This window comes from Carassius gibelio, chromosome B5, assembly GCF_023724105.1.
Source record: "Carassius gibelio isolate Cgi1373 ecotype wild population from Czech Republic chromosome B5, carGib1.2-hapl.c, whole genome shotgun sequence".
Taxonomy (NCBI): Eukaryota; Metazoa; Chordata; class Actinopteri; order Cypriniformes; family Cyprinidae; genus Carassius; species Carassius gibelio.
In genome coordinates this window covers 24,692,373-24,716,781 of record NC_068400.1, presented here as the reverse complement: position 1 = coordinate 24,716,781, position 24,409 = coordinate 24,692,373, and the positions used below count along the sequence as shown (strand labels likewise).

Below are 24,409 nucleotides of genomic sequence, written 5' to 3'. Positions count from 1 at the left end.
AGATAGATAGATAGAGTGGTTCATCCAGAGTGGTTGTAAACTGCAATAAATTGATATCAGGCTAACTTTTCTTTTTTTAATTTATAAAAAAAAATGAAGTTGACTATGACAGTAGGGTTGACAATAAAGACTGTATCATATTTATTTATTTAATTAAAGAGTAAAATTCACACATCTAGGCTATATTGTAGTGTTACTAGTTGCAACACAATGCCCAATTGAAAACAAATGAATCACGGACTCCAAAGACTTTTAGCACTTTTGTTGTTGAATTATTTTCCCCTACATTTCACCTTTTGTGCTAGCCTATATAAGAACACTCCACTGTAGTCTGCTAAAAAGCAGACCTATGAAACGAACGCAGTCTCCGCCCCAAAACGACGAACTTCGTGACGGGTTATTGTTATTCAAATGAGCCTCAATAGGCGGAATCTAGTCGGTCAGCTATCACGGAGCTTACAGTCAGGACACAGCGCGCGCGGAGCAGGAGGCCATTCAACAACCGCTCGTGGGAACCACCTAGGTAAAGCCCTCAAACACACGTTTATTGTGTTGATTGCAATATAATCTCCCCTGATTTTTTGCATTTGCAAAGATTAAATAACATTTCGCACATTTCTCCTTTAGGAACAGAGCATTGGAGTATGGCATACTGAAGTTCTCAGCTCTTTAAGGACTGTTTGATATGTTTGAATAATAGCGAGCGTCTACAGCAGAACGCATAAACTGGGGGAATTGTAAATACCTTGGGGCTTGGTCTTTTAATGTTCACCTTCCGTAAGTGAACGTTAGCTCATTCATTTCGGAATTTGGACGAAGATCTGGCTCATTATCTTCTGCCAGAAACTCGAGCGAAGAGCTGCAGTCTTCTACCTGTTGAAATCATGAGTCAGGCGGACGTGTCTTGCTCTGCGCGTCAAAGAGTATTTCAGGAAGCGCTCAGGAAGGGCAATACTAAGGAACTTCATTCTCTCTTGCAAAACATGACAAACTGTGAATTTAACGTGAATTCTTTCGGACCCGAGGGACAGACGGCGCTTCATCAGTCCGTGATCGATGGCAACCTGGAGTTAGTAAAGCTACTGGTGAAGTTCGGTGCAGACATCCGTCTGGCCAACAGAGATGGATGGAGCGCCCTGCACATAGCAGCGTTTGGTGGACATCAAGACATCGTTCTTTACCTCATCACACGGGCGAAGTACTCATCAAGTGCGCTCTGAGGCAATCAAAGAATCTGACGCTGTACCCTTAAGCCTATCATACATTTGACCACATTGTGCCAAAGTAAAAGACAGCTTGTTTGTGATGTAATGGATTTAGGAAATTGATTTGATATCGATAGGCACAGCATTCGAATCCAAAAGGCTATGTTTGATAATGTTGGGGTTGGTACAATGTCATGGATGTGGTTTGCCAACTTTGGATGCATGATGAAAACGATTGCTGTGTTATTTATAGATTTATTTGAGATTACGACACATTGAACAGTCGTTTCAAAGTAAAACAAGATGATGCTAGGTGGTCCTACTGGATGACTAGTCTCAGGGTGCGAATTATGGGGGGTCTGACTATTTAATTAACGCTTTACCGCCCCAAAAGAACCCCAACGGTGGTCTTGGAAGTACGCAGGCATATTATTTTTACATTTATTTCAAACAACGTTTTTAAGAACATATATATATATATATATAGTTCTTCAAAAAAGTCGACCCCCCCCCCCCAATAAATAATTTGCACACTGACTGGACTGACATAAATATTCCTGTACAGAATTGCATTATGTACACATTCTCTCTGCATATTGTCTAAAACAGGGACTGATGTCCGATACCTCAGCTGTAATGCATTATGATGGTGACATTGCAATGTTGGTCATCAAGTTTAGTTTCATAATTAACCATTCAATATCTCTCACCTCAAATATCCACGCAAACACTTTCTTGCCCAGACACTACCAAATAGGGTTGTATTTTGACATTGTCTGTTGTGTCATAATCAGTACTTTATTATGGAGTTCCTATGTGAAATGAGTACCTGACACTAAAGCCTTTTTTTTTTTTTTTGCTGATCCATACATTTCAAGCCATGTTTCAAACCGCTTTTGTAATTCAGAGGTTGAGAAAATCCATAGATCAGTGTAAAGACTGCACTGGATCCTAAAGCACATTGGCCTTGTCTTCTTAAACCCCTTGTCAACTCAGGCAAGATGTGGTAAGGTTTAAATATGTTGTGACGTTTGAAATGCTTCAAAGCCAGTATAGAAATATGCATCACTTATACTTGAGAATGTTTTAAATATTGCACTGATGGCTGTTTTATGAGTTGTTGGCATCATGCCAACTTTTAAAGATACTATTTTTCTAAATAGAAAAACATTTCTTATTCTATGGAAGCTCCAGGGTGGTTTTCACTCATTCTTTGCAAAGGCTTTTATATGCCTACTGAATTACTGTATGTGTAATTATGTAACACACTCTGCTTGAATGTCCTTCCATAAGTAATTTCAAACATATTCTGGACTATAACAACTATGGTCAAATATGACAGTGTCACTGGGCATCCTTTTGACATAATGGGAGAACATACAAGTAAAATTACCAGAAAAATCTTGGAGCACTTCCTTTCTGAAGTCCCATCCTCCTCTTTTAAGGGGGATGCTACATGTTAAAACCAGTGTAACAAGAAGTTGCACAATGCACAAGTCTTTACTTGATAATGCCATAACATTTATGACATAAAGTAAAAGTAACTTCTTTGATTGAGATAAAAGTCAAACGACTGTGATTTTTTTTTTTTGGACCAACTTTTGAAATATTATTTTCTTCTAAGAGAAGTTTGGGAAAAGGCCTCTCATAATGTTTTTGTCTTTTGTGAATTGTTATTTTGTTGTGTTTTTATATCTGTTTAGCAGTTTGTTTATGTTTTTCGAATAATGTCATATCTTAAATATATTTCTTGCTGTATTTTGTACTTTTTGTACAAAGGCATTTTAGATATTAAATTCTGTGGTTTTAAGAAAATTAGTTGTGTAATGCATAGACTTTGTGTGAGAATTTAACTTGAATGTTATTGTTTCTTGAGTTAGCCTTTACCTCTTCCTGTGCCTCAGTTGTCGAGCTATAGGGTTGCTCAATATTTCCAAGAAACACAAGAGGTTGTGACTAACAGACTGTGAAAACACATATAGGGGTGCAGTATAGCTTAGACAAGTGTCTTTATAGATATAAGTCTCACAGAGTTACGTAATTTACAGAAAAAATATGTTCCACATGTGTATACATAGCCTTGAGGAGATGCTAGCTGTAGCATGTAATTAGCAGTTAGCTCCTTAGTAAACACCAGTTTGGCTGCAAAGAAACAAACTAGTTAAAACAAGTCTACGTTAACCTTTAATACAAACATTAATGTGTGCTTAACTGTATTGAATGTGCACTTGGAGTACCTCAAATCTTATCAGTATATTATAACTTTAGTATAACTTTACTTAAAGGTAGCTTAATATACATGAAATTAAAATACATTTATATTCACATAGAGCACACTTTCGTGACTATCATTTTTTTTAACACACTAAAGATAAACTTTTAAATAGTACACTTTTTGAAATAATGCTAATTAATTTTTTTCAAATTCAAATAAATTCAATTTTCAGTAAAGTTTTACAAATACATTTTAAGTAAATGTTTTAATCTTTTGACATGTATCAAAGAAGCGCACTCATTTTAATGTGCTGACTAACATACCACAGGACATGTAAAGTGTTCATTACACCTTTTTTGCATTTGAAATGGGATTTGATATTACATTTAAGGTTAAAATATTTAAATTTAATTTTGTTTGAAAATTAAATAATGTGTTATTAAGTTTCCATAACCAGAAATATATTATTTTAAAGTACTTCTTTTTTTCATGTAATAAGTAATATTTTTAAAAGTATGTTAAAGTGCATGTCTTTCACAAGGTCATGAATGAGAAATATGTCATCATTTACTCGCCCTCAAGTTGTTCCAAACCTGTGTAAGTTTCTTTCTTCTGTTGAGCACAAAAGAAGATATTTTGAAGAATTTTGCGAAGCAAAAAATTGCTGATAGCCATTGACATACACAGCATTTTTGTTTTCAAGTCAATAGCTATCAACTAGCCATTTCAGCTTTATCTTGAACTTGAAAATGTCAGTTCCACAAACAAGTTGCACATTTGTACATGTCTGTGTCTCAATAGCTTTTACAGATGGCTAACATAAGCTAAAGTATGATACCAACTGATTGAATTACTTCCATTATGAAGCTGATGCAGCTAATGCTAAATGCAACAACATTGCCAAGTCCAATCATGCAAGCAACCTACAGCGCAGGGGAGAGTTACTAAATATAAAAATACTGTTAAAGCTGATTTATCTGGGTCGATGTATGCTAATTGCTGGTTATAGGGGGTCATGCGTAAAGATTTGCCACGTTTTCTTCACAACACTGAATTAAAAAAGCTTGTTTACATTTGTTATATCAGTTCTCAAAATCTTACCATCATTGTCTAAGGATACTTAAGGGTAACAATGCAACCACTTGTGATTTTGTTTATATTCTTATATTCAAGCTAAGTCATACAACAGTTTTCTTTCTTTAGTTTTGATTCGGTGTTCTCATTCAGTGAGACAAAAGAATAACTTGCGCATATAACAGTTGTTTATGAAAAAGTAAAAGTGTGTTTTGTGCACTAAAATACGTACTGTTTACAGTGCATTTTTCTGCCCAAATCACACTCTCATGCTTCCAACTTTTAGTCTCTCCATTGACAGAAGGGGCAAAAGACAGATAGTGAGAGAGACAGGTGGCCAGGCCAATCCTTGCATGCCCTCTGCTCCTTTTAACTTTCTTTCACTATTTCACTCCATTTTGTGTGCTCTAGCTCGCAGTGACAAGCCGCCCAATTCACTCGTCCATTCTTCTCTCCTCTTCTCTTTTGTTCGTTCAGTTCAACTCTGTGCGCCTCTATTCATTCCCCAGACGGCCCACCATTGATGGGAGCCCCTGCCTAAGTCACACTGCCCGACCTGAACCCCCTCCCTTTACACACACACACACACACACACACACGCACAGCTCTGCAGCTGCTATGGTAATGAGAGAGGGGACAAGCAAGGGAGAAGGCTGGAGAGCACAAAAAGAGAAAAGGAGATCCTTCTCATGCAACTCAATAACCGGTGGCCCTGTTTTTTTTTTTTTTTTTACAAATGGAAAATACGTCTACCTCCTTTTCTTCTTCCCTCCTGTCGGTTTCCCACCCTGTTCTCTTCGTCCTTTCCCTCCCCTAGCCTCCACACCTCCTCTCCTGACCTCCTCTTTCTCATTCAAATCTATTTCACACCATGCCCTGGAAAGGGATGTTCAAAGGTGTGTAAAGTAACCCTGATCCAGCCCTTCAGGCCTGAGAAAGCTGGGTGTTTATGTGCACGCACTTGCATGCGTGTTTGCCTCAATGTGCAGTTGTGTGCATTTTTAAACTCTGTGCTTGAATTGCATAGACAGCGGTGATTCATAGAGAGATTTTATCGCATTGGATAATGAAAGCAAGTGGTGTTTTCAAGCAACCAAGCAAGACTTTTCTCAAAACTAACTTTTCAGAGCCATTTTCTTTCATTATATATCATTAATATAAAAAATATTTAAGGATTAAGTGACACTGTTTGACATTTGAAAGTGTAGCTGAAATACCTTTTTATGACTATGTATCTATTATATATTGAGATAAGCCCATTCTATTTAAATTATTTGGCTACAAGACCTTGTTTGCATTTTTATAATGCACTCACAAACAAAACAAAATACAATAAGAGTGAAAAACAGGATCGCCTGTATAATATAAAATATTGTGTTAATATTGGCTAATATTGGAACTATGAAGTGGTAAATGATAACAAAACTAGCATGTAATATGCATGTGTATAGTATGTGTGTGGTGGGGAGTGGGGTGAACTGGGGGACTCTGGCAGACGGCTGAGGGGCCCCATGCAGTCTGTACTGCACAGCTATTCGTCTTATGTCTGTGCACGGTGACCTGTTAGACCATGTGACATCTGCCTGGCTGCCAGCACAGAAAAGAGATGCAAAATTGCCCATATGGAGCCTCCTTTCTCCAAATACTGACACACAGCTCAGCCCCTGTGTGTGTGTGCATGTGTGTGTGTGCGTTTGTGTGTGCGTGAGTGTGTGCGTCTGTGTGTTTCGTTTTGATTAATAAGTGCAGACACACTCGGATGGGGTTACACATCTGTGAGGTAACAGGCGGAGAGGCCATGAGTGAAGCGATAAATTTCATGAACAGCACCCCAGACAAAAATGTTTCATTTAAGTAACTTTAAACCATGCAGAAATATGTCACTCCTTACAAGTGATTTGGTGAGAAAAGTATAACTGTAAAATCATAAATATCATTTAATATCAAAGATTCTGCTTAGACACAAATGCATTTCAGCCTCTCAATGCAGGTTTGAGATTGTTTTGAGGTTATGCACCCTTAAAAAATAGTTTACGCAAAAATGTAACCCTTCTTGTCAAGTGACAGTAATATTTTGAACTTCCGGGACAGATTTAGGGTCATACAATTTTCAGAAAATAGGCTATTCTTCAAAAGAAAATATCAGGATTTCAGATTTTAAATTCATGAATAAGGCTTTAACAAATTAGGATTTATTGCTCGGTTTTAAAGGGGGGGTGAAATGCTCGTTTTCACTCAATATCCTGTTAATCTTGAGTACCTATAGAGTAGTACTGCATCCTTCATAACTCCAAAAAGTCTTTATTTTTATTATATTTATAAGAGAAAGATAGTCTGTACCGATTTTTCCCGGAAAAACACGAGCGCCTAGAGGCGTGACGTGTGGGCGGAGCTAAAGAATCACGAGCACCAGTAGGCTTTTGAGTTGAGAGCGTTTGGAAGCTGTGACACAGATCCAGAGGCTGAAATTTAACAAGAGCAGCATCAACAAAGGCGGTATGCTATGTGGTATGTACTGAAACTGTATATATTTGCTTAGCGGTTTTGGAAAATGACTAAGTTCCACTTTATGTCGTCTTCTTTTTTTTTTTAAGCTGTACATGTGGAAAGTGCAGTTTGATGACAACATCTCATGTTGTTTACTTGATGTGCTTACGTGCTGATAGCTAAGTTAACAACACAGAGATATTTGAAGCAGTTTTACTCACCACATGTGGTTCCAACACACAATCGCGACCCTTTTCCGTTGGGACTGCATTATCCTTAAGAAATAAACGATGTGCAATCCGAAATGCAGGGAACAAACAAAAACACTTGCACAACTCCGTTGATGCTCTGTAAAAATAAACTCCATCCACTGGTCCCTTAATGCTGTTTCTCTTTTGGTAATCTGTGCAGGGTTGTCTTGCCCTGGCAACCAAAAACACACTTCTTTTGTGACTTTTCGCGACGCTCTCGCTCTGATCAGTGATTGTCTGTGCACAGCCTCCCTCTGCTCTGCTATACGGGAGCGCGCGCTCTTCCGGCAGACGCGCCCTTAGCACCCATATAAGGAAATTCCGCTCCATCTAACGTCACACAGAGCCATACTCGAAAAAAACTTTCCGAAACTTGTGACAAACCGGAAGAGCTTTCTTTGGAACAAAAATACTCCTTCAAACGTACAACTTAATTTTTGAAACTTTGTCCATGTTTAGCATGGGAATCCAACTCTTTAACAGTGTAAAAAACTCAGTATGCATGAAATAGCATTTCACCCCCCCTTTAAAGGAACGGTTCACTCAAAAAAGATTATCTTTTATTGCCCTCATATCATTTAAAACCCAAATTTTTTCCTCAATGGAAACTGAGAAATTTATCGAAATACTTCTTTTTGCGTTCATTCATGTTTGGAAGTACATGATAGATAGAAAATGATTAAAGAATTGGCTAAACTATCTCTTGAAGTGTTATAGAAGTGATAAAAAGTTTACAGCAGAGGTAAATTTTAGTATTTTGCTCTATATAAATGGTGTGAAATGTCAAATTATATTATTATAATGACATTAAATGAACATCCGTTGCACTACGACATTAACCATTTAGTGATACTGTATGGTTTGCTGCATGTGTGTGCTACAGTAACTGCGCCTGCGTGTTCATGTGTGTACATATGTATATGCTAGCGAGTAATTATGGAGGATAAAGACCCAGTTATACTAAGTGAAACTTCTGGGTTTGGTGGAGCAGAGCTGCTTTTCTGTTTGGCTGGCTTTGCTGAATGGAGCCATTCACAAGCCTCTAACCGCATGCTTTCTTTATCTTCATTGTTATCCCCCTCTTCCCTTCACCCACCGCAGGATAATGGCACTCCGTAAAAGGGGTTGGAGAGCAGTATGAAGGGGAGGGAGGGGGTAATTGGGTGAAAGTGAAGAGTGGGGGTGGGACATGGAAAGGGGAGGAAGGAGTAGAAAGGGACAGAGGACCCCAAAGAGGGGTTTATGGTGACGGACCAATGGCCCAACTAAACCACCCATCACTTGTCACTGATAAGTGATGATAGTGGAGGAATGCTTTTCAGGAAACATAACTGATTGATTGAATGATTTGCTAATTGAATGACTGATTAATTGGCTTCATTTTACAATATGATATGATACAATGTTAACCAACATAACCATCAGCAGAATCATGTGGGATTGGTTTAAATGTGCAACGCTGTAAAATAGGTCAATAAAATAAAATAAAATAAATATGATGTGACATGAGCAGGACACTTTTCATTTAATTTTTGACTCACCACAGACATAATGGACTTTGTTTAATTGTGCAGGGAAGTTTTTTTTTGTCCAATTTGGTGGCATATAGGTCAAAAACTAAATTTGGGTTTCAAGCATTAAAACAACAAAAGTTTAGTATAGCTTTAATTGTTTGTACATTAGGATTTGTCACTTAATGAATTTATTTTCTGAAATAAATAAATAAATAATGGCTATCACACATTTTTACCCAAAAATGTCATTCTACCAAAATGTACATCTACCATCTTGTCAGGTGTATTTAGAATAAGAATTCATTATGACAATGACAATGATTTAAGGATCACAGTGCAGGCCCAAAATACTGATTAACCAGCCATTTCTATCTTCGCCAATCTTTGCGACTATCCTTCAAACCACTAGTTTTTACCTATTTTGCAGCAAGAAGTTTTAAATAATTTAAAATATAATAAAATGTATGATTATTTATTTGATTTAAAAATTATAGAAATCAATGCTTTAAATTTGTCAAAAGTGATGATGAAGGCATTTATAATGTTACAAAAGAGTTATATTTCAGATAAATGCTGTTCTTCTGAACTTTCTCAGCTGTTTTCAACATAGTAATAATAATAATAATAATGTTTTTTTTTTTTTTTTGCGCAGCAAATCAGAATATTAGAATGATTTCTGAAGTGTCATGTGACTCAAATGATGCTAAAAATTCAGCTTTGAAATCACAGGAATAAATTACATTTTAAAATATTTAAATAGAAAAGAGTTGTTTTAATGCAAAAAATTTTTTTAATTTTATTTTAAATTTGAATTATATCCCCCAACATTACAAATAAATTTAGCCTCATTGAGCTTACAGTCTAAAACTTTGAATAGTAGTGTAGTTATATATAAACACAAATGTATAATTTGCTTAATTGTTTTGCAACATGTAAAATAATGACATTTAAAAATAAGGCTATATGTATTGTTTAATTGAAAACAACAACAACAACAAATTAATTTTCATTACTCATTATGAAAGTCGTTGTAAAATGATCACAAAGATTTGACACAATTGTTCTGTAAACATTAGACAACCACAGTCATACATTTGAGACATATATCATTATTGGTAGCATTTTTTATGTCAGGTGGAACTCCAGATTATGAGATGTTGGCTGATTGTGTCCTGTTACAACTGCGCCACCTGCTGGCTTTACGACCGTAGTACAAACTGCGTTACATTGACGATGTTTAATGTTGCATTTCTCCAGTGGTCGTTTGCGTTAAAACAGACACTGTTCCCCAAATGTGTAACAAAACAGAATATATGTAACCCAAGATCTGAATCCATGGCTGGCTGAAAGATGTCGAAAGTATACAGTTAGTTTGAAGTTATAGTGAGTTACTGAATAAAAACATCCTGTCACACTTTGGAAAGATTCTCAGTGCCAAAGGCTGATTGATTAGGAGATTGTGAAGATTTCTCCTCTCTGAATTCTGCCGTATTCCTGCAGGTGAATGAACAGTGATGTATATACTTTAGATTTGATAAAACAAGGCTTTTTATGGGTTTTACAACAACAAAGTCACATAGACCCATGGATTTTAGCAATGTAGAGACTGGAGCAAGTTGTCACAGGTGTTCTCTATCGATAGGTAACTCTTGTTGCAGTTTTGACAAATTGTATAGGGAACGCATCCAGTAATGCTGTGCTATAAGAAGATGCAGATCTAAGCATGCTCCGCGAGCTCAGCCAGGAACATTCAGCAAGGGACCCATAAGTCTGAACCATGAAGAGACCCGAGAACATTCTGAGGTCTACTTGACATAAGTTGTTTCTGCCAAAAGTCTGGCCAGCCTCGAGAGAATGATTTGCCGTGATGGCTGCCACATAGACTTTGAGCGTGGATGGGGTGCGCCCCTTATCCAACAGCTCCTGTAGAAAAGTCAGCATGTGGGACATTGTGCTGAACACCAGTCACTGAAGACTGACCACTTAAGAGTGTAGAGGTGCTTCACAGACCAAGATCTATTCTCTAAAAGGTTATTAGTACCTCTCATTAGAAGCTGGCTTGGCTCCCGTCAAGCACATGAAGGATCCACAGTTCCAGCTGGGGATGCCAAATCATAACCTGCACTGGTGAGATAAGGTCTTTCCTCAGTGGTATCAGCCATGGTGCTACAGACAGCAGCTGGATCATCTCATGAAACCAGACTTGGTTTCTCCAGAGAGGGGTGATGAGGAGGAGAGAGCATTTTGTTTCCTTTACTTGCCTGATAACCTGGGGTAGCAGGGCGACAGAGCTGGCCAACCCTGAGCTGGAGGCATCTATCGAGAACACCTTCCTTCTGGAGATCATTCCCAACTGTGCGCCTAATTGAACCAGGCGAGGGAATTGTCCAAGGGACCACAGCTTTGAGGCAGCGATGGGTTACCTTCACATAAGTGCGGCCCAGGCGTCAGGCATGAGATGGAATGCAGGCTTTTAGCCAATATTGAAATGTTCCCAGAAAAGATGCTCATTGTCTAGGAATCAGAAAACATTTGACTGGGTTGATTTTCAATCCAAGACGTTCTAGGTGGTTAAGCAACAACGAATTGTGAGCAATCAATCGCTGTTCTGAGTCAGCTAGAACTAGCTTGTCATCGAGGTAGTTCAGTATGTGGATTCCCATCTGTCTCAAAGGGGAAAGGGCTGCATCTACACACTTCGTAAAAGTGCCGGGGGCCAGGGACAGTCCAAATGGAAGGAGCTTGTACTGGTAGGCTACTCTCTCAAAAGCAAATCTCAAGAACGGTCTGTGACGGGGTGCTATTTGGATATGAAAGTATCCACTGATCCACATACAGAAGCCAGTCCTCAGGCTGTATTGGCACGAGGATCTGTTTCAAAGTTAACATTATGAATGGCCATTGCATGAGAGCCTGATTCAGACGTCTTCAGTAAGCCATTCCCCTTGAAGGCAGATGAGCCAATGGCAGTTGAGTATCAGTTGCAAGGGGAATGTAACTGGGACATCTGTAATTTCCAGCGCATTGAAGAAACATTGGAAGATCAGAAGCTTTCATCAGTTTGATGGTGTTTCTTCATCTTGCATTTCAGCAAGGTATCTCTGGCTAAAACCAGCTAACGTTAAAGTTAGGTAGTCAATGCTTTTACAAACCTAAATAGTGAACTGTTCTCACATCATGTAGAGTGTACTGTAAGTAAAAAAGCCTATGCTTTATTTATTAAAAATGTTTTATATATCCCTCCATGGAATATTTAATTCCCACTTGAATGGTGGCCCTTCTGTGTCTATAAATGTAGCAAAAACATTGTGGGACAAGGTTTTCACACTGACAGCAGTCATTGAGAGATAGTGAGCAACACTGTTTGTTTGTCCAAGGGAGGAACAGTAACTAAGGGGGGTGGGCCTTACCGATAGGTCAATTGGTCAGAGCCCACCATCTTTCCATGAAACTCCATAAGGGTGCCCTGATCCCAGCCAGACTTCATGTCACTGAGAAGTTCGGACTGAAACACTTGCAGTACAGACATTATATGCAGGGCTGAGCCAGCCTGGCCAGCCACTGCATAATCCCTGTTGGGGAGGGCAGACGTCATTCTGCATGGCTTAGAAGGATGCACTGCAGTCTTCAGGCCGCAGCTTGTTGGCGGAAAAAGGTGTGCAGCCACTGCCTCTTCCGGCGGGAGGAGCTTGCAATACCCCCTTTCAAATGGCATGAAAATGAAATGGCACTCTGGGCCGTCTTACATAGAAGTAAGCTCCACCCCTTCTGGCGGGCTCAAGTGGCATTGGTTTGTGCATCTACACAAACATTAACAAATCAGGCTTCAGTAACAGAGTAGACAGGAGTTTCCCCATACAAGTTGTCAAAACGACGATGCAACGAGTGTTACTCCCCGATAGGGAAACACAGCAGGGTCAACCATTGTGTATCCCAGTAAGACAAAAAGGTTTTCTTATATATGCGACCCTGGACAACAAAACCAATCTTAAGTGTAAATTTTTTAAATTATACATCATCTGAAAGCTGAATAAGCTTTCAAATGATGTATGGTTATTAGTATGGTTATTAGGTATGGTTATTAGGAAATTAGGCTAAGTTTTGATATATTTATGGCAGGAAATTTACTAAATATCTTCATGGAACATGATCTTTACTTAACATCCTAATGTTTTATGGCACAAAAGAAAAATCGATAATTTTGACCCATCCAAATGTTTTTTTGGTAAAATTGCTAAAAATATACCCCAGTGACTTAAGACTGGTTTTGTGGTTGAGGGTCCTTATATAAAGGTTATATCTAAATTACCAATATTTTATTTCTTAATAATAATGGTGGAAAGGTTAAATTATTGCAATACGGACAGCTAACCTCAGCCTCTCATATGGAAGATGAAGTAATAAATACATACCTTTGTTCTAGAATAGGGCAGGGATCTAAAAAAAACATAAAAATGAACAAATGCATGAAAAAACATCTGTGCATTTACATATAGTTGTATAATGTACAAATTTAAATCAACAACCCAAAAATAGGTCACTTAATATATAGGAGGTTGTTTCTTCATTGGAACAGAATTAAAGAAATGTAGCATTACATCACTTGCTCACCAATGGATCCTCTGCAGTGAATGGGTGCCATCAGAGTGCAGAACATGCAGTCACTTCACAAGATGTCAATTGATGGACTTAAATCATGTGGATTACTTTCATGAGAAAGTTTTTATCATATGTTTTGACGCTGATTCTGATGGCACCCATTCACTTCAGAGGATCAGCTGGTGAACAAGCGATGCAATGCTAAATTTCCAATAAATTAAGCCACTCATCTAAATCTTGGATGGCCTGAGGGTGAGTAAATATCAAAAGTTTTCATTTTTGGGTAAACTATTCATGCGCTTGTTCTGTGTGTGCATGGGGTTTTGTTTATTTAGCAAACCTCAAAGGCCCTATTTAAGGTCATTTAAACATTAAACATTAGCTTAAGTGCAGTTTATTCCTGCTCTTTTACAGTGTGGCAGTCTGACATACACAGTTTTTGTTCATTATATCATATGCAAACTTACCAACATCTGCTGGAATGGCAATGGCCTCGTCAGAAAAGCCCAGAGATAAAGCAAAAGATCTGAACTTCTCTATTAATTCTGGCCTTTGTATGGATGACCGTCCTAGAATGTTTCTGACAAATTAGCATGCTTTATTAATAATGTCAAACAAGTCATATAATTTATCAGTGTAGACTTACCGTAAAGAGCTACTTGAGTGTATTCTTTGTGTATGTTCTTGTATTTAAGGACCAAACTATAATCAGTGTAATTGGTCTCCACTATGGTGATGTCTTTTGTTATCTTGTGCCCTTAAAATGACAAAAAGTCAGACATTTCATGTTATTAATTTAAAGTTAAGGGATTGATCTGATCTGTTTATGTTTGTGTACCTGTCATAAAAGGTGCTTATAGTAAAATTTAAGTTAATGATTAAGTATATACTAAGTATATCCCACATTTGTTAAGGTAAAAATCACAGGATACCACTTTTTTTCAGTGTATGTGAATTCGGTTCTGTTTGCAGTTTGCACTATATTCTACTTAATATTTTGTATATAATAACTGAGAAGTAATCTCTTATTTTTCTTGCAGGTCTGATGAAATAGTGCAATGGACTTAAATGTCAAGCTAATGTCAAATCTCACATTTTACACAGTTCTTAGTGTGAATAAAGACAAAATTTGATAAGAAATGATCACAAAGATGTTTGAGAGAGGAAATGAGAGCTAACTTTTGCTGAAGTAAGTGAATTCTCCAGGAACATCTGTTTTCTCATATGAATAAACACTGACGGAGCATCCATATGGTCTGTTAGGTCAAATATATACAGACTGTTAGCACAGAGCGCAAATATTTTGGTTAAATGTATTTCCCCATCACAATACGTTCCCCCTTTTGTTATTCGAGTTGGTGTGATAAAGTAAATATGGAACAATATCCTATCCAGAATTCTGAACCTTATGCTCCACATGGTCAGATTCAGATTTCCGTTGGCATCTGATACTAGAAGGCCTTTAGAAACCTTCAGATGGTTTTTGATCATTGCAAAAAACGGTGACTCATCTGCAACTCCAATACGGTACCATTCACCTGTGAACTGACAGTAAATGAAGTAAAGATGGTTAGAAATTTACTAATGGCCCCCAAGGGTTCTGTTTTGTTAATTACTGTTATTGAGAAAAAAAAAAATAATACAAAAATACAGTGGTTTGAAAAATAATCTGCAGTCATTCCACAATTTGTGAACATTAGTTAACTACAAACTAACATTGTTAACTATGTTCATGGTTAATTAAAATAAGTTAACCATGAACTAACATTGAAAACTCTGTTAAAATCTGCCAATATTATTTAATGGACCTGAGCTAACATGAACTATAATACATGTTGTAATAAAAGCTGACACATGTAACTTAACCTTTCTTTTGTTCTTTCTGTGAAAACAGCTTATTCGTATTACCAATTAAAGCAGGAATTATGAATAGTTTTAAGATCGCTGCATACGTTTAATACTGAAAAACTTTGATTCTCAGTGTATAAATAAACATGGATGAACCATGATCTGTTGTTTAAGTAAACTATGGTGATGTGAGACACTGATGTCCGCCTCTTCACTGTTTGCTTTTGAATTTGAACTTTTGAACAAATGCTATATAAGCATACAGATTCACTTGAAATGCCTCTGCTGTTAAATCAAAAACATTCATTCAATGCTTAAACTACTTAACTACCCCCAAAATCTATTAAAGCACAACCCAAACAACTGAAAACTCATACTCACTCTCTCCACATCAAAGTTGGGCTGAGGTTCAATAACAAGCTGTGTGTTGAAACCATGTGTCCCCATAAACACACAAAACAAGATCACTAATGCCGGAGTCATGCTGAAAATTCCAACACCTCTTATGTTGTATGGAAAAGTGAGGAACACAAAACTAATGGCATATCAGAGAAGCAATGGGGAAACTGCTGGGTTTATATTTGCCAACAACAAGGGAATGTTTGTAAAGGGCAGAAGCCCGGCCCCTAATACACAATCCAAGTGTGTACTATCAGTTAACCAGACAGTTAACCACAGACCAGCAATACAGACTTTTAAAACAGTAACATTTTCATATGCTAGAGAATCTGACTTGAAAATACAGAATACTGATTAAATATATATTCCTTAAGGTATAATATACAAAGAATCAAAATGATTACAAAACACATTTGTCAGACATTCCACTGGTGTGTCATTACAGACAAAAACAGACAGTTAAAGATACTGCACATGTGAAACTTTCCACATTACGGTTTTTAAAACAATCTTTGAACAATTCTGCTAGAAATTTTCCTCTACAGACTGTGAGGGTAAGATGACCCTGGACTTTGACTTAAATTGGCCTAACACAAACGTTACGACACCATTCTCTACAAAAATCACCATTACTCTAGTTTTCACCTAAGCCTGAAGAGTTAAATTAAACAGAGATTATATAATGACTGAATACCTCTGGAGAGTCTCTCATTGGGCACTTTCTCAGGCAGTTCATTCTAACTTCATACACATGCTTCAAAAGATGCACTGAACTCTTCCAACAATGGCATCTCACTGTCCACAAGGCTATCGCAGCCAATGTTGGTGTTCTTATTATTATTCTTCCACTCTGGATGAGCCTATAATTGCAGCCCACAGAATCGCTTGCAGAAAAATTATGAAATTTGAACATTTCCGACACAGATAGGGGACAGTCTCAAAATTAAAGGGATATTTTACCCAAAAATGAAAATTCTGTAAATAATTACTCACCCTCCAAATTTGTAAGACCTTTGAACATTTTCGGAACACAAATTAAGTTTATTTTTTCTATTTTTAATGAAATCTGAGAGCTTTCTGACCCGCCATAGAGAGCAAAGGATTTACCACTGTCAAGGAACAGAAACGCAGTAAGAATATCTGAAAAAGTCTTTGTGTCATCAGTGGTTCATCCGTAATTTTATGAAGCTACAAGAATGCTTGCGAACACCCATGCGCATTGGTTCCCAATCACAGTCCTCGCGTCCCCTTGGCCTTGCTCTGCATTTTTTGCATCTACACACCTGAGAACTCATTCTTTTTGAGTGCACACAATTCCTGTTTGATGAACTGTGTGATTTAGAAGCAAAATTTCCCTCTGATACCTGGTCTCATGCATCAAACGGACACCAAGATTGAAAAATCTAAAATTTGTAATTATAAAAAAAAAAAAAAAAACTTCTTTTTTAAAAATCGCTCAAGACGGTTTGTCTGATTTTTATTAAAATTGACTCAGATCATCTTCAGACTATGTTGCCAAAAAGTTTGGAATTCAAGTTGATTAACTTCATAAGTGATAAACCATTAATGATGAAATTACAAATGATAATAGCTTAGAAGCTTAGTTTTGCTTCTGCCGCCTATTGGTAAAAATGGATAAACCATTAAATCATTAATAATGATTGAATTCATGATTTTTCAGCCAGTTTAAGTAAAATCATAAAATATCCTTATACTCATTGTTGCCTTTGGTCTTATCCTCCCTGCCATACTTGCTCAGTTGCTTCTCATTCTCTGCTGTGCTTGGCCACTTAACTTCTGCATGTTGCTATATTTCATTTCCAGTGAAGAGAATTTGAAATTTAATACAGCAGCTAGCGATCTATATTATTTATAACCATTATCTAGTAACAGATGGCACACATTTTGATAAAAGTAATTTATTATGAAAAATAAGTAATGTGATATATATTTAGAATGTTGGGATAGTTCATCATTTTATCTGAAGCCCTAGTCATTAGCATATTAGAAAAACTGTTTTACATAATTCATCTTTAATAAACTTGTATTTGGTATATCACTTCATTTGGCACATAATTAATCATCCCTGTCAATATTACAAAACAATGTGTAATACTATACTGACTCAGTACCACATTTCAACTTATGACTTCAGCTTTGAGAGTTCAGTTTAATTTTGCCTACTTTCCAAATGAAAGCAAACAATAAAGTTTAGTAACCATGCATTTTAAATTCAAAACAACAGTCATATAGAAAAAAAAAATGTGAACACTGCCTGAAACCATGTCACATCAGCCACTATTTGTGCTAATTCAATGATAAATCACATTAAGAATATATCACACATATTTGGTCTGAGAACTTTAACATTATTTTGCACATCATATTATCAATGCAGCTAGTTTTTTAAAATGTTGGTATTGTCATGAAGGAAACCCTTGTCTAGCGCTGATAAGCCCCCTTAAAACGGGCTTGAATCTCCTCCAGAGTTTTGCCTTTGGTCTCAGGGACAAAAATAGCAGTGAAGATGACATTGAGAGCACAGAGTGCAGAGAACATCCAGAATGTCCCTGCGCTGGTTATAGCATCCTAAAAAGAAACATTATTGGTCCTACATTAGATCATTTTGTTAAACTTAGAAAGTTTCTGGAGAAAATACATGACCATCAGCTTACCATGAGGTTCTGGAAGGTCTTGGTGACAATGAAGGCACAGGTCCAGTTGGTAAGCACACACAGAGCACTGCCCAATCCCCTCACTCGGGTAGGAAAAATCTCGGACATCACCAGCCAAGGAGTAGGACCCCAACCAAGAGCAAAACCTGATTAACACATATTTATGATAATCTGCAGTCCATTTACTGACCCTTTTTATGCATATTTTTGGAATAGTTTTAGCATGTTAATTGATATGACAATGATAATGTATTTGGTCTTGGTGGAATAAATCTGTGAAATATGTTGCTGCTATTGCTGCAGAGCTTGCTACTGCCAAGAAATAAAAAGGCACACTGCTGTGAACATACAAGATATGCTGCATGAATCTGATAGCAGATCTAGACAGGTGGAGCTGGGGGAGGTGGAGAGTTTCAGAGGGAACCAGTTTACAGTGAACCAGATTATTTAAATGTTGAACATTGGCTGCAGAATCAGAAATGCAGAAATGATGTGGCCAATCAGCCTGCCCTGTACCATTTACAGTTTCATAACTGAACTTGATATTTCACCAAAAACGGGAACTGGACAATTCCTCAAGTACATCAACATAGTGAAAACTAGACATCACTGTATATTTTGCTTTATCTTTAAGTCAATCTGCATCTGTAAAATAATTGGTTTCTGGATGGACATAAATTCTGATTACAATTCTATTATTTCATCAACTGTTTCATATGAACTTGTTCCTAAATGGGGAGTACAAACAAAATGAATTGCAGGTAGCCACCTTACATGTCGATTAAATCTTACCATGTATGTGGTTGTAAGCAAGAATAAACTGAACATTTTATCTTTATGGTTCTTTATATTTGAACTAAATTGATTTGGACTATGACACTATTATCTTCTGTAGAACCATTTTAGCAGAGTTGAACTAGTTTCATAATTACTGAACTTTGCAACATTAAAAGTTATTGAACTGAACTGAATCAACACTGAACTAAATTGAGTTGAATAATGACGCTATTGTCTTCTGTAGTGCTGCTTTAACTGAAACTGATGTTGTTTCATAATTAATGAATTTTACATTAACCCTTATTTTCCTGTGTATTACTGCAAAGCTGCTTTTAAACAATCTGTATTGTAAAAAGTGCTATTTAAATAAATGTTACGACCACATACAGCAGGAAATCCTAATACAGTTGCTAAATACTTCTTGTTCTATGGTAAGTTCAAGTGAAATACATTTCATCTAACCTGCAATGAAAAGGCCCATGCTTCCCACAGCCAGCCAGGCCAGGTCTGTAGGAGGCTGCTCTGCCAGAGAACTCTGGGCGTCTGTTAGTACACTCGTCAGTGAGGAGTTGTTATGATTCACAGTCAACATGAAATATACTCCAAACACTGCTTCACTAACACACATGGTGACACCTTGTGGAGGGGATGCAAAATTAAGGACAATCCATTTAATTTTTTTCCAAAAGCAGTAGTGCAAATGATAACACTTTAATTAAAGCCTTTATGCATAATGCATTATAAATGGGAATAATGCGTTAAAATGTGTTCATAATGTGCATTGTAATACCTTATATCTTGTCGTAAATAATTATAACCAAATTTAAAATGCATAGCGTAACAATGAATTGATAAATGTTAATGTTTTAACCGTGGTAACAATTATTCATTAGATTGTACAATGCATTATAAGGTGCATTACAAGGCATTATTAATGCATTAGAACTACTTTTATAATGCATTATACATAAAGGCTTTAAGTAAAGTGTAACTGTGCAAATATATCAGTTTATTAATGATGTTGCTACCAGACAAGATGAGGAGAATTTTTCGCCCAGCTCTGTCCATGATAGCAGCAGCAATTGCAGTGAAGACCACCTGTGTGGCTGCAACAATAACAGTGGCCACATCGCTGCTCTGTGGTGGAAAATAAAGAACATTACAATGTACATTTAGCATAAATGAAGCTGAATGAATGAATGAACTTCAACAAAACTCACTTTGAAATGGGCCTGCTCGAAGATTGTCTCTGCGTAAAACATGATGGCATTAATGCCGGTTAACTGCTGGAGAAGCATCATCATAATGCCTATGCCTAAAGGCTTAAAGACACCAGGGTCCTTTAGATCCGCCAGGCTGAAGCTTTGCTCCTGTAATCAAATGTCAACCTTAGTGACTTGTATACATTTGCACATAGAATTAAATATATATATATATATATATATATATATATATATATAAAAAGCTTAAACTCTGGTTGGTAACACCCACATTTAATCATTCAATTCAGTTCCAATAGGATAGAATTTGAGATAGTTCACCCAAAAATCTAAATTCTGTCATCATTCACTCACCCTCATGTTGTTCCAAGACTTTTTGCTCCAGATTTAAGTTTCTCCACTGAAAGTCCACACAACCAAAAAATGTAAGCTTCAAAAAGATGTAAAGACTTATAAAGAAATCTATATGAACTAAGCGATTAAATCCAAGTCTTCTGAAGAGACATTTTATACTATGAATATATAATTGTATCCCCAACATATTAACATTGTCCACAAGAACGAATAATGTTTGTTTGTCAAGCAAGAATGGCTGCGCTTCAATCTACTATTCTTGAAGAATATAGAAGTTCATATATAAATAAAAGCATAAATTAAATGTATTTCTCATATAAAGTGATCATGTCTCTTGGATTATACCGCTCAAATCATGTGGATTTTGAAGCATTTTCTTTGGAACCGACTTTCATTGGAGGGACATAAATCATCTTAAAAAAATATTGATTTGTGTTTCAAAAAAGAATGAAAAGAGTAATGGATTTGGAACAACATGAAGCGAAGTAAATGATGACAGAATTATCATTTTTTGGTGAACTATGTTTCATCATTGCATATCCAGTTCACTCAAAAAATGTTATATTAGAAATTTCACGTTGTCTTGAACTGCAGCTCAACATGTAATATTAAAATTGAGACCTTTGAACTTTGAGATGTGAAATGAGAAATTTGTGATGTCTAACTTCATTTTTGTAGGCCTCTTCTATTTTAGCACACTCCCACTCTGCTGGGGCATCAGGACCCCTGAAGAAGCGCAGGGCCTCCTCTGCCTCCCTCCTTTTCCCTTGGGAGAGCAGGAATCGTGGAGTCTCCGGCATGAAGCACATAAACACCAGCATTAGTGTGGGAGGGATAGAGGATGCAATTGCTAACCATCGCCAGTCCAGGAACAAACCTTGAAAAAAAAATATTGCATTATTTAAAGTGATCGTTTGCCACAAAATTGATCATTTACTCACCCTCATGGCATTGTATAAATACTACTATAAATTACTGGAGGTACTTTTAAGGTATACAGTATACTACTACTGATCACACAGAATGGGTCAGGTTTTTATACTCTTCATCTAAACACTGCCCAGATAGAGCAATGCACAATGCAGTCTCTGTGTATGTCTAAGAGGGACATTCCTGAGCTAATTTGACCTAGCCATTAATGCAATACTGAAAGTCTTTCATAAGGATGCTCGCCAGCACAAGTTAGGGAGGCATTCACACAAATCTGAGTCTATTTGTTTATAAGAACAAATGAAGTACTGGAGTGCAGGGTTGCATTGGAAAAGAGACCGTATACAGTACGTGTAAGATCTCACTGTAATTAAAGAAGACTGAAACGTGTCCTTTGATTAAACATTAACAATCATTTCATACAGCTAACTGAGGGCAGTGTTTACTCTCAAAGGCACTCAAGTGTCATAACTTGTCACAATTCAGTCACAAGTTTAAAATGAGGGCTGATACCTGCTATATAGGCTCCCATAATGCCTATTACAACCATAAGTTGCACGCATGAGCCCATGGTTCCCCGAACACGCTCATGAGCCGTTTCAGAGATGTAGAGCTGTAGAAATGGAGAGCAAAGTCAAATGGATAATGTTCGATTGAATTAAATTTCCAAAATTTGGTTAAAAACATGGTTCGCATAATTATTCGCATAATATTTATTGTATATTTAATTTTGCTGTTAAACATGAATATAAAAAAAAATATTCGAATAATGCAGCCTGATGGTTTCAACAAAAGCATACAACCTCACTGCTCACAGTAGGTCTAATGGTTTAAAATGTATTGTTAAAAATCTGTTCCCCAATAGAGAAAAGGAATGGGATTTTTACTTCCAGCAATACACTGGTAATACTTACAGGTACAACAAGAGAAGTGACTCCACTGGCCAGACCGGTGAGCACTCTGCCCACATATAACATCCAGTGGTTCTGAGCAGCGATAATTATGGTAAACCCACAGATGAAGGGTAACGCACAAAACATAAGGCTCAATTTTCGTCCTATCTTCTCGACAATCCATCCTCCAAGGAGACCCCCAAGAGCTGCACCAATGGTCACCACAGACTTTAAGACAGAAAATCATAATGTTGTTCCTTTGACATCAGCATCTTTGCTAAACTCTTTATACATTGGCTAACTATCTGAATTTTGGTATTTAAACATCCTCCAACTCAGACATGAATGGCATTGTAAAAATGATAAGCACTTCTTTGAAAAATAAATAATAAACAGGATCCAAAGCATTCACATACCCCAAACCAGGAAGCTTCGTCTTTGCTGAGCTGCAGTCTTGGGTCTTGGATTATGCGGAGTTCAGGTATGGCAGGAGAGCTGTAACCCAGGACAAACCCGAAACTCAGGGGTCCCAGAACTGCTGCGAATGTGGCAAGGTACAGCTTCCCATTCTTAACTTTACTGTCGAGCAAAAGTAGTTGCACACAGATCAACTATGAATAAGGTTCCATTCTTGTTAAACAGGTTTTCCATGAGTAAAGGAACACTGTATGTTAAGTCACTGTCAACTCATTCTGTTGTCAAAACGTATTGATTCTTCGTTGACTTTAAACAAATCACGGAGTGAATAACATTTTCAGTGCCAAGAATGTGATCTCACACACACACAGGAATAGTACCATGGATTTTGTGGATATGTACCATGTTCTTTGAAGCGCCATGGAGTAGCATGTAAATACTATTATTAGTTGCATAAAAGTGACCATAAAGTCACACTTACTCCAGATAAGAGTTCTGCTGTGCTCTGTCCTCGTCTGTCTGCTCATCGTTGACCAACAGTGGTCTGGTCTCCTCATAATCATCCATAGTGTCTCCTCTCGCAAACGATAATCAAATAATCAAACACTTCATAGATAATCGCCACCGACAAACTGTGCAGTTATGTCATACATTACAACTGACAAAACATATACAAGTTCAGCCAGAGAAGTATCAACGGCTTTGTTTTTCAGCATCGCGAGGAAAAACGCTTTATACACTTAACCGGTGTTGTCAGCTGACAGTAATACCTGCTGACCGATCGTTGCGATTTCAAAATAAAAGTCCGTAATTATTCCTTTGTGCCTGCGTACAAGAATGCACACACAAAAATATATAGGCTATTTTTAAAAACATTTAATCTAACATTTTGTTTTTAAAACCATTTAATACAATTGTTAGATGAAGTAATTTAGTACACATTCGTGCAGTTGAAAATGTCCATGTGTTTTCAGAAGTACGAATAATTTCTGGTCATGACATTCAAGCATACATAACTAATAAGTATTTAAATATTTATTTATACAAAATCTGTATTTCTAATCTACTAGAAAAAGAAACCGGATATGTATGGGAAGCGCATAATAATAAAAAAAAGTCAGAGAAACAGTAAGTGAACAGATGTTTAATAACGTTTCGATTCCCCGGGAACCCATGATATGTAAAATTGATAGCCTGAATGCACTGTAAGTCGCTTTGGATAAAAGCGTCTGCTAAATGCATACATTTAATTTAATTTTAAATGTAAAAATTTAATAAACAATACTACAGAGTCTAACTGAGAAGCATATTTACATATGTGCACGTGTCTAGTTATGAAGCAGGTTGTAGTGCCATGGCACAGACTCACTTTGACATAGCTGTGTCCTGTTTCTCAAAGGCCTTTCTACTCCAGCCACATCAGGCAGAGGTCATGCTATGGATTGTATTATGTACTCCATTATATCCTCCACACCTGTAGACTGAGTTTTATGTCCCGAAAGCAGAATGATATCTTCAGCTGTGTGACTTCCAATCTGCAGCACTAGATTA

At 37.0% G+C, this 24,409-nt stretch overlaps 3 protein-coding genes across 4 annotated transcripts; 1 reads left to right on the top strand and 2 right to left on the bottom strand.

Annotated features, from left to right (window-relative positions):
- Window positions 1-413: 413 nt before the first annotated feature.
- LOC127957117 (notch-regulated ankyrin repeat-containing protein B-like) lies at window positions 414-2,945 on the top strand. The gene is made up of 2 exons (XM_052555507.1): window positions 414-523; window positions 628-2,945. Exon 2 carries the CDS (start codon window positions 885-887, stop codon window positions 1,218-1,220), a length of 336 nt encoding a protein of 111 aa, XP_052411467.1. The 5' UTR covers window positions 414-523; window positions 628-884; the 3' UTR covers window positions 1,221-2,945.
- Window positions 2,946-9,700: 6,755 nt separating this feature from the next.
- Window positions 9,701-15,775, bottom strand: LOC127958483 (lipocalin-like). 2 transcript variants are annotated; one of them, XM_052557362.1, is made up of 7 exons: window positions 15,575-15,775; window positions 14,751-14,890; window positions 14,525-14,601; window positions 13,992-14,102; window positions 13,813-13,914; window positions 13,159-13,183; window positions 9,701-10,089 (listed from the first exon to the last, which is right to left on the bottom strand). In XM_052557362.1, the coding sequence occupies exons 1-7, from the start codon at window positions 15,674-15,676 to the stop codon at window positions 9,984-9,986; spliced, it is 663 nt and encodes a 220-aa protein (XP_052413322.1). In that variant the 5' UTR covers window positions 15,677-15,775; the 3' UTR covers window positions 9,701-9,983. The 2 variants fall into 2 exon arrangements, with proteins under 2 accessions (XP_052413322.1, XP_052413323.1); XM_052557363.1 differs by having other exon boundaries at window positions 9,701-10,240; window positions 15,575-15,772.
- A 1,720-nt stretch (window positions 15,776-17,495) lies between these two features.
- LOC127958482 (solute carrier family 2, facilitated glucose transporter member 8-like) lies at window positions 17,496-23,633 on the bottom strand. The gene is made up of 10 exons (XM_052557361.1): window positions 23,340-23,633; window positions 22,858-23,020; window positions 22,463-22,669; window positions 22,062-22,161; window positions 21,284-21,495; window positions 20,265-20,414; window positions 20,073-20,181; window positions 19,507-19,680; window positions 18,268-18,413; window positions 17,496-18,181 (listed from the first exon to the last, which is right to left on the bottom strand). The coding sequence occupies exons 1-10, from the start codon at window positions 23,423-23,425 to the stop codon at window positions 18,035-18,037; spliced, it is 1,494 nt and encodes a 497-aa protein (XP_052413321.1). The 5' UTR covers window positions 23,426-23,633; the 3' UTR covers window positions 17,496-18,034.
- Between the last annotated feature and the right edge of the window lie 776 nt (window positions 23,634-24,409).

What these genes read in the sequence shown, in the direction of transcription:
- LOC127957117 (XM_052555507.1), top strand. Translation starts at nt 885, where the DNA reads ATGAGTCAGGCGGACGTGTCTTGCTCTGCGCGTCAAAGAGTATTTCAG.
- LOC127958483 (XM_052557362.1), bottom strand. Translation starts at nt 15,676, where the DNA reads ATGACTCCGGCATTAGTGATCTTGTTTTGTGTGTTTATGGGGACACAT. An exon ending in CTGACCATGTGGAGCATAAG is followed by an intron (nt 14,602 to 14,750) that starts GTTCAGAATTCT and finishes TTGACCTAACAG; the next exon opens with ACCATATGGATGCTCCGTCA. An exon ending in TGCCCTATTCTAGAACAAAG is followed by an intron (nt 10,090 to 13,158) that starts GTATGTATTTAT and finishes GACATCTTTCAG; the next exon opens with CCAGCCATGGATTCAGATCT.
- LOC127958482 (XM_052557361.1), bottom strand. Translation starts at nt 23,425, where the DNA reads ATGGATGATTATGAGGAGACCAGACCACTGTTGGTCAACGATGAGCAG. An exon ending in CAGCAGAACTCTTATCTGGA is followed by an intron (nt 23,021 to 23,339) that starts GTAAGTGTGACT and finishes TTTGCTCGACAG; the next exon opens with TAAAGTTAAGAATGGGAAGC. An exon ending in AGACCTTCCAGAACCTCATG is followed by an intron (nt 18,182 to 18,267) that starts GTAAGCTGATGG and finishes GTTTCTTTTTAG; the next exon opens with GATGCTATAACCAGCGCAGG.